Below are 12,909 nucleotides of genomic sequence, written 5' to 3' on the forward strand. Positions count from 1 at the left end.
CTTAGTAATTACTTCATTTTAAATCAGTTAAATCTATGATCACCAGTTAAAATTTGCAATTCAATTATTAAGTTCATAAAGTTTGCTTGCAAAACCCCTTAAACTCAATTACTGATGACTCCCTCTTTGTGTAAGATGAGAGGCCAAGCCTTCCATGCAGAGAACAAGTGTTGGACTGATCAAACAGAGTGACGAATGCAACGAAAATAAGGATGGATGGATGAACGAATTCAGTGACTATGGTGCGGTGTGTGATGCGAATTGGATTAAAAAAGCATTTTGTATGAGGAAAATGGGCTTGCCAACTTATGATATTAAAAGGAATCTACAGGAGAATAGGTTTAGCATTCACAGATAAAGACAAGCATATTGTTTCTCAAGAATACACTGTCTCCTACAAGGGGAAGAAATGAACAAAGTACCAGCAGACTACATCACAGAAACCAATTCTTACTGTTGTTGTTATACAATGCAAACTTATGATATGACCAGAGGCAGCAGAGAACAATGGACGTGACCTCCTTCATACGAGCTTTTATCATCAAAGTCCCTTACGAATGCCAGTCAAATGATTCACAAGATCTTTTTCTCCAGATTCTATTAGGACATCGATTGCACCCTCTTTGTATGGAGATTGCAGTGGAACTGATTTTTTAAGCATTATCTTGGCCAGCTTTGTGGCCTCGGTCAGGTGGCTTCTTTGACAAAGGCCAAATAAAAGAATAGAATAAATATCAGAGTCAATGGCAGACAAACATCCCTTGTTCTCAATTGCTTCAAGCAAGTAGAATCCATCCAATACCCGGTCCTTCATACAGAGCTCCTTTAGCACAAGGCTAGATGCCAAAGTATCAGGTCTGACATCACCAGAAAGCATTTCCATGAAGAGTTTCATTGCTTCGTCCAACTTTTTAATCCTTATCAATGAAATCACAAGTGAACTGCAACAATCACCATAAGAAACACCATGTTCCACCACAAACTTATCAATCAACTTGTAAGCTTCTCCTACACGACCCTCAACACAAAGGCTATCAACCAAAGTAAAAACAGTAACATGATTTGCATGGCACCCCGAAACTTTCATTCTATCCAGAATATCCAATGCTTTCGTCCACTGACCTCTCTTACAGAAACTTTGAATCACAGATGTATAACTAACAACATTTGGACGGCAATCCCCACCTTTCTCCATTTCATCCAACAACTCTGTGAGACCTTGGAAAATTAAACCATAATTATCATGTCTAATCTGTTATTAATGCACTGCTGAGTCACCTGGCTGCTTTCTTAAATGCACCGCGCCACACACTCAGTCTCATTAAAACCCACTCACGAACTCTGACGTGCGTTCGCCAAGTGTCAAATGGAACATTCTGAAGTCAGTAAGTGGAGGGCAGGTGTCAGCAGAAGAGCGCACGCCCGTTTTTGGGGCGTGGGCAACACAGAAAAATCATTTTTCTGAAAAACTCTGCTCATTCTCTGCACGCTTCTTCTTCTTCCTAACTTCAGAACTCCATTTTTCTCCACCTTCTCTCTAGAAAGCTTCCTCCTTCTCTCTACTGTTACTCACCCATTTCTTCTTCGTTCAACATTCAGAACCGTAGAAACGTTCCCTGCGTTGTGAGCTTTATCCTGGACCAAACAGCTCCCGATTCTGAAATCGGTAAGTCTCTCGACTTAGACGCTCGTTTCTGGATGACATGCGAAACTAAGATTCAGTTGCATGCAAGGGTATAAACTAAGTTCTCTGAGTTTCTTTTGGTTAGACTTAGTTGAAGAAAGTAAGAAAAATCGTGGAGGGTAGAAAGCCATAGTTGGACGAGTCAAATCACACTCTTAGGACGTTCACTACTGATCCAGGTAAGGGAAGCTTATTAATTTAATTGATACCTGTATGTTGTATGCAAGCATGATATGAACTGAATGTTTGAGATGTATGTTGTTTGAGTATGCATGAACGATCGTTGTTACACTGAATGAATAGAGTATATGCGGATTGAAATGTATGTTTATTATTGATACTTATGAATATGAGATGAGTTATTATTTGGAAGTATGAATGATTATTGTGAATCATATAAAGTTTGTAAATTGATATGAAGTTATAAAGTATGAACTGAAATGTTGAAACTTGATAATTTAAATAGAAGAAAATCTGAAATATGAAATCCTTACTATGATAAAATATGTTTGTCATCGTACGGTCTTATACCGTTCGATTTTTGGTAAATTACTTAAAAAGGAATTCTTTCATTTGGAAAGAATTCTGATCGAGAACGAACGTCCTGTGAAATACTATGTTTGAGCGTTTGGCTCAACCTAGTCTTACCGTATACCTTAAGTTAAATAATAAAATATTCCACACCTATACTTTAAAATGAGTAACGCTCGGTCTTATACCAAGCGTTCGTCATAAGTAGCACTTAGTCTTATACTAAGCGTTCGTCCTTATTAGTAATCGGTCTTATACCAAGCGTTCGTCGTGAGAAGCGCTCGGTCTGATACTAAGCGTTCGTCCTAATTAATTATCAGTCTTATATCTAGCGTTCGTCCTAAGTAGTGTTCGGTCTTATACCGAACGCTCGTCCTTACCTTTGATTTCTAAACGGGCGTAAATAGCGTTCGTCCAAATTATTAGTAAATGTATATTATCGCGTTCGGTCATTGACTGGCAGTCGATCCCTTTAAACAAATTGTTCTCAGTATAATTAATTATTTGCCTTGTTGTATCTTTATCCATTTGGATTCGGCCTAGAGTCTTTGCACCTAAATTATTCTGAACATTGATTGTATATCTCTAAGAGTCGGTTCATTCAACTGATTCGAGTAGCAATGACGTTCATCATATAAATATGTGTCGACTTATTCTGATGGGCAACGAGTCTTTTTAAATCTAGTCTTTAGCGTTTGTCTTCGTTCTTCAGAAGTATGAATGTTCGTTATTTTATGTTTTTAAAACTGAAGATAAAGATGATGATAAATTATAAGATTTTGAAGTGTGAACACTATATTGAGTGATTATACGATTATGGAATTTGAACGAGTGTTCCAAGGAGGAACGACTCATATATTTAAAGTATTGAATTTGGTTAAGTATGACTGTGGCTATGCTAAGACTTGCTGTCCATCCTGATGTTCCGTGAGTACTCATCCTCAAGTAGAGGGGTAGGTCATGGGTGGGAACGGCAGGAGGTCCTTAGTCCATAAGTTAACATGGGCGACGTAAGAACGGACTAACCTCGAGTGGCAACTGTTGAGTGTATCCCAGTTACTACATCACTCGAGTGCAAGGACGCTTGTAGCTACACAGATTCATACAGTCCGGACGGTCGGTCTAGTACATATATATATATATATTTCGTATGATGTTACATGTTGAACTATGTGCGTGTGTGGATTGAAATGTTATTGTATATGTTGATGTATAAATTAAATTACATAAGCTTACCCTTTCGTTTTCCTTGTGTTGTCTGTTGTCTTTGTACGTTCGTCCTGTCATTGCAATGATCATCCGTGTGGATGTGAGCAGATGAAGGTGCGTCACTTGAAGAAATGCTGGAAGAAGAAAATTTGGACGACGCGAATCTGGTGGAAGTGGAAGTTAAAACTGAGCCTTAGAGCGCTCGCTACGTTTTAGTTGATTAGTCGTTCGGTTTTGTTATTTTCACGTTCGGTTATTTGTTTTGTAAAATCGTTCGTCCTTGAACCTTTTCTTTACTGCTCTATTGTATTTAACTCTGGATTTCAGCCGTTCGGCTTTGGAAGTTTAATTAATGTTAAGACTGCAGTGTTTGATTGTTAAATGTAATTAATTCTAATTACGGTAATTATTGTATTTTGGGATGTTACAAACTCCAATGCCATTTCCATAGATCCAGACCTACACAAGCCATTTAAAATGGCTAATAAAAGGACCAAATTGGTTGAACATCTATGTACTCTCATAACCTTAAGCAAAGAATAAGCATGCTCTGGGCGACCCACATCACATAATCCCTCCACTATTGCCATGTACGTAATAAGATCAGGGTAAAGACCGTTCAAACTTATCTCCCCGATCAACTTCTCAGCCGTTTCAATGTCGCCATTCTTGCAACATAGCCTAATAACCACATTATACATCACAGTGTCAGCACCGATGTTGAAACTCTGCTCCATCTTCCTCAACACCCACAATGCCACGTCAGCTAGTTGGGCTTCTTTGCACAGTTTCAGAACCTCCCTGAACATGTTGACATTGACTAAACACCCTTTGGCCTCATAAGACAGAACGAGATCACAAATAATTTGGGGATTTTGCTGAATCCCAAACAACTTGCAAGCTTTGCTGTACGTGTAAGCACTGTGCCTGTAGCCAGATTGAAATCCAGCCCAAACGAAAAATCTGACGCCCAATAGAGGTTGCTTGGGATGACAGGAATTGCGGACTTCAATGACACATTGAGAATCAAGTTTAGGCTTAACCTTGGACAACGAGTTCTCAACACTGCCATTGTTTTGGTGGAGATGGGTACAGAGGGTATCGACCATGCCCATTCGGTGGGTGGAGAAAGGAAGAGTTTTGAGTGCGTCGCAACGCGAGAAAAGCCGAAACTTTACAAATTGGGGCATAGGGTTAGTGAACGAGAAAGAAAAAGGAAGAACGACGAAGGTTGCGTGAAACAGAAAAGGGTCTAATTGATTTGATTACCAGTGCCTGTGTATGTGAGGACGAGACTCCATCAGCCAAGAAATGAGTTGAGTTGGTTCCTTCCTCCTTCTCACACCGCTTCCAAATCCAATGGTTTTTTCAAACATCCTCTGGATCAAAAGATACTAAATATTTATTGTTTAGTTTGACAAAAATCTATAATTTTTTATTTATGTAAACAATTTAAAGTTTGATAAAGTATATATTATTTAGATAGTTTTTAGAAACTTTAATTTAAAAAATATAATTAGATTTTAGTGGACCAGGAATTATAAATGTTACCGACTGTAACATCCCAATAAATAGTAATTACCATTAATCAGAACTAATCACATTTACAGAAAATACAGTGCAGTCTTAGCATAATTAACAGCTGCTCCAAAATAAAACAGCATGTACAGCAAATTACAGTATTCAGAAATTCATAAAAGGTACAGAACCAGTTACTGGACAAACGTTCTGCAGAAATATACAGTTAACGTCCCAAAATGCTATACAGAAAGACTAACTACTACTAATACTGTATGAACAGCGCTGCAAAACTATACACAGAACTATCAAAATACAGCACTGAAAAGTGACTAAAGCTAATACAGAAACGGGTCTCTACTGCTCAGCTTTAACTTCAACTTCCACAAGGTTGGCATCCTCCAAATTTTCTTCTTCCAGTATAGATTCAAGGGGTGCCTCACCATCTGCTCACATCCACAACGGATGATCATTGCATTGACAAGACGGACATACAGAAACAGTAGACAACACAAGAAAATTGCAAGGGTAAGCTTAGGTAATTTAATTCAACACAATCAACATAATTTAACATATAAAATCAGTCATACAATTCATACAATATTAAACACATATCCACGCATACAGTGACTCATCCAAATTCTCATAATTAAAGACTGTCCGGACTGTATGATCCATGTATCTACAGGCGTTCTTGCACCCGGGTGATGTAGTAACTGGGATACCCTCAACAGCTGCCACCCGAGGTTAACCCTTATCAGCCCAAGTACTATAAGGACTAGGGCCTCCTGCCATTCCCACGCATGAACTACTCTCCTCTACATAAGGATGAGCAATCACGGAATATCAGGATGAACAACCATCAGTAGCTTAATCCATGGTCATACTACACTACTTCTCATATTCACATCATGGAGACGTTCCTCCTTGGAACGCTCATTCACAATCCAATCCGATAGAATTCATTCATATAACCATTCTCGCATATTCACAACTTCTCTTAATCAAATTTTCATTCTGTGTTCCACTCTCTTAATTTTAAACAAAAGTTCATTATTTAATAACCCAAGACGACTGTATTACAGTGCACTGCATCCTCGTTTCTGAACAAAAGAAACGAACCTTTATTCATTTACGGATGTTAAGAACACTTAAGAATTTAATTGAGATTGATTCAAAAAGATCTGATTAATACTTAGGATAATTCTAAGTATAATACTGGAGGTTGAATAAAAAAGGATAAATATAATTTAGATATGTTTAAATAAATACCCAGAAAATGATAAAAGTTCAGATACAACACTGCAATTGAAAGACCGAACGTTAATTAACAGTTTGGACGAACGCCATATACGTTCGCTCACGAAGCAAGGAAAGACGAACGTTCAATCATAAAAACGAACACTGCTCAGAATGAACGCCAGGTCAATGACCGAGCACCAAATAAAACGAACGCACATAGGAACGAATGTGCATGGGAACGAACACGCATGGGAACGAACGTTCAGTATCAGACCGAACGCTAACTGGGACGAACGCTCAATCTAAGATTGAGAGTTCATTTGGACGAACGCTCAGTATAATACTAAGCGCCACTTATGACGAACGCTGGTAAACAAAACCGAGCGTCCTAACTATACTTCACTTTATATTTTTAATGGTTGGACCCGCTAGGCTAAGCCGAACGCTCACCTAACTCTTAACACCAACAACGCTCGTTCTCGATCAGGTCCTTTCCAAATGAAAGAGTCCTTATTCTAAGTGATGTTCCAGGGAAACCGAACGGTATAAGACCGTTCGATGACGAGCGTACATCATCAATCATAGAGGATCAGATTTCCAGATTTTCAGACACTATACTGTACAGTTTTTATACGATTCATAACTTAGAATTTTCATCTTCACCATAAATCTTATACATTACAACATTCATATTATCATCTCATAAATACAGAATCTTCCATTTTCCAGTTTCCAACATATCATCACCAACATATAGTTCAAATCATTATATTTCCAAATTATGCAGAAATCAATCACATTACAAATCATACATCTCATTCACTGCATAATTTCACACCACATTCCTGATATACATCCATTTCAAATCTGCTCATTCACGCATATTCAAAATTCATATATTGCATACATTTCAGACATCCAACACTATTCATTACTGTCATACAGATCAAACATATATTAAATTAAATTACTAAAGCTTCCCTTACCTGTTACTGCAGTGTACTTCCAATTGCTTAGAATTTCACTCTTACACTCACGGCTTTCTATCCAGGAATTCACTCAACCAATTCCACTAAATCTGATACACCAGAATCACAACAGATCAGATTTCTAATCATGCATGCAACCAGAATTTTGGTTCGCATGAACTAAATGGACAATTATGCAGAATGAGAACTTACCAGTTCAGTTCTCAGTTCTGTTCGGATCAAATTGATGCTCACGGTGCAGGAAAGGTTTCTATGGTGTCTGAAATTAGATCAGAGGGATTGATAGTGAGGTGTTTTAGAGAGAAGATGAAAGAGTGCAGGGAAATACAGAGAAGATGAGAAATCAGAATTCGAGAGAAAGAAGAAGATTGCATGGGAAGGAGAGAGATGTTTTCAGAGAAATTGTTTTTCTCTTCCTCTTCAAACGGTGAAGCACTCATGCAATGCCACCTGGTTTCCACTACAGCTTTTAGAAGCTTCCAACATAACAGATGTCATTCAGTGTATGCAGAATTTAAGAGAGTGAAATTGATTCCCTCTTACGCAGAATGAACATCCATTCGTCCACTGCCAAATGTTTTCCACTATCTAAATTCCAAACATTCAAACATTACACTTGGCAGATGCATGCAGTGAAGTGTAAGTGAAATTTGAATTGGCACGGTGCAGTAAAATAGTGATCAGAGTATGGATTAGTGTGTATTAATTTATCAGGTTCTCACACCGACCGGTCCTCCCGATACATAGACCGAACGTTCACCCGGGTCGAGTGTAAGACCCGTATTTTGGATGGAAGGGGACATGGTGGGGACATGGTGGGGACATGGTGGTCACCCACCTCTTTGACTATTGGGAGTGCATTATTGGAGGTGCAATTACGGGGAAGCTTAGCAAGGGAGGGAATTCATTTTTGGTGGGCATGTGAGAAAGAAAGAGAGAGAGAACAGCCAAGGGAGGAAACCTTCCTTCCTTCCTTCCATTTCCAGCCGACCGAAGAGCACCCGTGGAAACTGTACCAACTTCAGAAGGGCTGAGAGGTAGATCTGGGTTGGGCATCTGGTGAGGGTGGAGTTCTTCCAACAAGATCGGAAGAGAAAGTGGAGAGCTGATGAATTTGCTAGGAGAACTAGAGCTGCATGTCTAGGAGGAGATAGATCCCAAAGCTTGCAGGGAAGTCTTCAAGAGGTAAGGGGAGTTTGATTTATTTCATTAATTGTTGGTATAATCTGTATTTTGATGCAAATTTGGGAAGAAAGGGTTGAAAATGGGGTTTTCTGGGTTTCTCTGGAAAATGCGCGATTCTGCAGAATTCTGCAGAATGCGCGTTCGTCCAATTTTGGTGAGTCAAAATTGGACGTTCGTCCCAACAGTGCTCGACCAATTAGTGGTCGGCCTAACGTTCGTACAATTCTGGTGAAATTGGACGTTCGTCCAAAATGCTCAGGGGTGAACGTCCGGTTCTGAACGAACGTCCTTGTAGTGAGCGTTCGTGTGAGCGTTCGTCCTTGTAGTTAACGTTCGACCGCGTAGTGAGCGTTCGTCCTTGGTGTAGTGAGCGTTCGTCCTTGGTGTAGTGAGCGTTCGTCCTTGGTGTAGTGAGCGTTCGTCCTTGGCATAGTGAGCGTTCGTCCTTGGTGTAGTGAGCGTTCGTCCTTGGTGTAGTGAGCGTTCGTCCTTGGCGTAGTGAGCGTTCGTCCTTGGTGTAGTGAGCGTTCGTCCTTTGTATTGTGAGCGTTCTTCCTTGGTGTAGTGAGCGTTCGTCCGTGGCGTAGTGAGCGTTCGTCCTTGGCGTAGTGAGCGTTCGTCCTTGGTGTAGTTAGCGTTTTGGTATTGTGAGCGTTCGTCCTTGGTGTAGTGAGCGTTCGTCTTTGGCGTATTGAGCGTTCGTCCTTGGCGTAGTGAGCGTTCGTCCTTGGTGTAGTGAGCGTTCGTCCTTGGCGTAGTGAGCGTTCGTCCTTGGTGTAGTGAGCGTTCGTCCTTGGCGTAGCGAGCGTTCGTCCTTGGTGTAGTGAGCGTTCGACCTTGGTGTAGTGAGCGTTCGTCCTTGGTGTAGTTAGCGTTCGTCCTTGGTGTAGTGAGCGTTCGTTCTTGGTGTAGTGAGCGTTCGTCCTTGGTGTAGTGAGCGTTCGTCCTTGGCGTAGTGAGCGTTCGTCCTTCGTGTAGTGAGCGTTCGTCCTTGACGCAGTGGGCGTTCGTCCTTGGTGTAGTGAGCGTTCGTCCTCGGCGTAGTGAGCGTTCGTCCTTGGCGTTGTGAGCGTTCGTCCTTGGTATTGTGAGCGTTCGTCCTTGGCGTAGTGAGCGTTCGTCCTTGGCGTTGTGAGCGTTCGTCCTTATTATTTTGAGCGTTCGTCCTATGTGTTGTGAGCGTTCGTCCTTGGTGTTGTGAGCGTTCGGCCTCGGTTTGTGAGCGTTCGGCCTGTGATGAGGATTGATTTCAGAACGTTCGTTCAGACAGCATCAGAGTTGGAAATAGCGTTCGGCAATAATGCATAAATCCGTGGGTGTATTTTGAAGTAATTATTGAGAATATGTATGACTTCGTGATTGAGCACGTTTATTCTATTGGTTTAGTTATACATATTATTGGGAATATGTATGACTTCGTGATTGAGAACGTTTATTCTGTTAGAGGTGGTACATACACTACGTTATTTACTTGTAACTTTGTCTGTCTTTTGAGCATTTTTGCTAGTCTCACGCGTGAGACTGAGATTCGAGTGTCACCTTCTTCTGCGCGAGGAGGTGAATGTCTCGCCCAATGACTTCGGCTCGTGTTGAGTATAGTGCATCATTACGCGTAGTATCGATGTTTTTACTCGTTAGTCCTTGAGGAGTCGGGGAGATAGGTCTGAAGTCGCGATGGATGACGGCTCGGGTCGCCTGTTATTGAGAGCAGGTTATGACGACGAATTACAAGTAAACGACATCAGTTTATGAAAGACTAGTCTGCAGTGTCATGTGAGTCGATTTATCATGGGAATCGTTATAGTATTTGTAGTGGGTTTATAGTGTGATAATTCTGGTTATTCATCTTGCATGTTGTGGCTGTGGTTTCTAACCGTGATGGTCGTACGGATACGAGAGAGATGGTAATGTAGATAAAGTTGGATTTGGAATACTTCTGCGAAAGAGACGGGGAGTAAAACTTGTTGGGTCTATAGGTAGTAACGAGCGTTCTTACTAGTGACGTTCGGTCTTGGTGTTATTTATTTTCAGGTAGCGAGCGTTATTAGATAACAGTTGATCTTGATGTTAGTGAATCTGAGGTAGCTAGCGTCCGATCTTAATTTGGTAACCTGAGGTTTAGTTGATTACGTTCGGTCAATACTGAGGTGTTCAGCAGAGTACTCTAGGCGTTTAACCCAGACTCAAGCGTTCCTTATTATAGTGTTTTGTCTAGTAGCGATGGTTCTTAGGGAATGATCTTTATTGGTGATGTTGCTCTGAGGTTGTAATCATTTATAGGGAGTGACCGGCTTTGATAGTCGTTGAAGTATCGATCGATTGATAAATAGTGATTAGTCGTGATGATACATGATTCAGGAAATGATCATTCATAGGTAGTGCTCGGGTCGGATGATGCCTGTCTCGGGTAAAGATCATTAATAGTTAGTGGTTGTACGTAGGGAACATCCGGTCTCGATGAGGTTACTCTCAGATAGAATTAAATTCAGTAAAGTGATCAATTAAGTGTTCGTCCGAATGGTACTTAATCTGTGGTGTGCGAGATTTGATCTTTGAGCAATCGTTCAAATAGTGTTCGAAATAATAGTAATTGTTTTAGTAGAGTACACTGTCTTAACGTGAAGTCTATGTACTTGATCTTAATTAGCGTTTGATCTTTTGGTATTCGACCTAACGATATTCGGTATAATAGCGTTTGATGCTCAGTTTCTAGCTTAAGTGATCAATCCTAATGTTCGTGTAAACAGTATCCGATGTAATATAAGTTCGTTGTTTTATCGTTTGATTCAGTAATGTTATGATATATGGGTATGTATTGAGGTTGAGGGTACTGTAGTAGGATGTCTTGATCTGTGGTTGATTGTGGACATATTGAGGAGACTAAGAATGAAATCACAAGTGGGGCACCTTCCGTTGATTTGCTCATCAACGTATCATCCGGATGAGAGTTTATTGTGTATTAGGTTGATTATTAGGTACTTTGGAATGAGTGTCCAACAGGAATTGTGGTACGTTGGTTTGAGGATGTCGGACTTAATTATTATATGATATTTGTATTGAAATAACTATGCATGTTTTATAAATGATGTGTTTTAGGTTAGCTCACCCTTACTTTGCTTGTTTGTGCATGTGAATGCGATGATCGTATAATGTGTGATGTTATACGGGAGCAGTTGAAGGATTGTCACGTAATCCTGTGCTAATGGAGGAAGAGATGGAAGATCGAATTAGAAGGATTCAAGGTTATCTTTGCTGTTGCGTTTGAGCTTAAGACTGATGTATAGATTTTAGTTTATGCTCGGGTTGTTATGTATTATTACAACATTTAAGTTTTTGAAAAATTTATTTGTTTTAGGGTGATTTTTTTTTTGGGTTGTTACATCGAGCACCGAGACCGAGCGTCCAAGGTATGATTTCTGGACAGATTCCTTACGATGCAATATATTCATGCATCACAGACTGCTGTCATATTACTAAGCGTCGGAGTGCCTTTGGCAGGTACAGACCGCCCGGCTTGGAGTAGGAGGACGACCACCTGGAGTGCATAGGGAGAAACCCTTCCCAGTGCGTCCAACCCTCGGCCAAGAGGTAACCGTCCGTCCGGTCTTGGCCCGGTCTTCTTCAGTTCGTGGGATTCAGCAGTGTCCGTCCGCCCGGTCTTCGACAAACTTATGTGTTTTAGCAGGATCCCTCCGGATCCGGTCGAAACAATAAACAATTATAGTTGACACTTAGGGTGTGTTCGTTTGAAGCGATTTAACTGTTCACACAGTTTTGCGAGCGAGGAATTAAGCTCGTTATGCGTTCGGTTGGACTGAAATGCACAGACGGATTTGCGATGAAATGCGAGATGGTTGCATTGTTCAGTCACCCGCGGTTGTGAAGAGATTTGCGCGGATTGTGAGCGAAATATTGTGTGTGCCCTCGGTTAAGAAACACACGAGATTGGTGGAAACGTGTAACCGGTTACTTGTTCGCGTAACAGGTTACGAGTTCGCGTAACCGGTTACGCGTTCGCGTAACAGGTTACGCGATTTCCTATTTTTTTTTTTCAAGTTTTTTTTATAATTATTTTGATATTAATAAAATTAGGTATATTATATTTTTTGATTTTATAAATTATTCATAATTTTTTTTTCTTTATAAACATTTTTACAATTAAATATAACATTTATAAATAATATTTTATATTACTTTTATAACTAGGGGCATTTTGATAATCTTTAATTTCTATCAATTAAACTAATTTTTAAAATCTATCACATCAATCAAATTCTACACTAATTCTCACAAACTTTACTTCTAAATCCACTCTCAATTACTCACAAATCCACTCAAAAAAACAACAAAAAAAATTACTTTCAAATCCACACAAATCCATTCAAATCATCTCTCGCAAATCACTCCAAACGAACAACCTTATAAATATATACAATTTATTTGTATTATTTATTATTATTGTAATGATTTAGGATTATTTGGGATAATCCGCAGGAATGGTAGCAGAAGGGTATTTAAAGTTGAAAGGAGAAAGATGAAATGGGATAGGGG

At 40.0% G+C, this 12,909-nt stretch overlaps 1 protein-coding gene across 1 annotated transcript; it reads right to left on the reverse strand.

The window, feature by feature from the left end:
• Nucleotides 1-292: 292 nt before the first annotated feature.
• Nucleotides 293-4,620, reverse strand: LOC148200316 (pentatricopeptide repeat-containing protein At5g47360-like). Its single transcript, XM_088114520.1, has 2 exons — nt 3,853-4,620; nt 293-1,207 (listed from the first exon to the last, which is right to left on the reverse strand). Exons 1-2 carry the CDS (start codon nt 4,612-4,614, stop codon nt 542-544), a joined length of 1,428 nt encoding a protein of 475 aa, XP_087970646.1. The 5' UTR covers nt 4,615-4,620; the 3' UTR covers nt 293-541.
• Between the last annotated feature and the right edge of the window lie 8,289 nt (nt 4,621-12,909).

The sequence above is a fragment of the Vigna umbellata genome, chromosome 4, assembly GCF_029865625.1.
Source record: "Vigna umbellata cultivar VRB3 chromosome 4, Vumbellata_1.0, whole genome shotgun sequence".
Lineage (NCBI taxonomy): Eukaryota > Viridiplantae > Streptophyta > Magnoliopsida > Fabales > Fabaceae > Vigna > Vigna umbellata.

What these genes read in the sequence shown, in the direction of transcription:
- LOC148200316 (XM_088114520.1), bottom strand. Translation starts at nt 4,614, where the DNA reads ATGCCCCAATTTGTAAAGTTTCGGCTTTTCTCGCGTTGCGACGCACTC. An exon ending in TGGAAATGGCATTGGAGTTT is followed by an intron (nt 1,208 to 3,852) that starts GTAACATCCCAA and finishes GGTCTCACAGAG; the next exon opens with TTGTTGGATGAAATGGAGAA.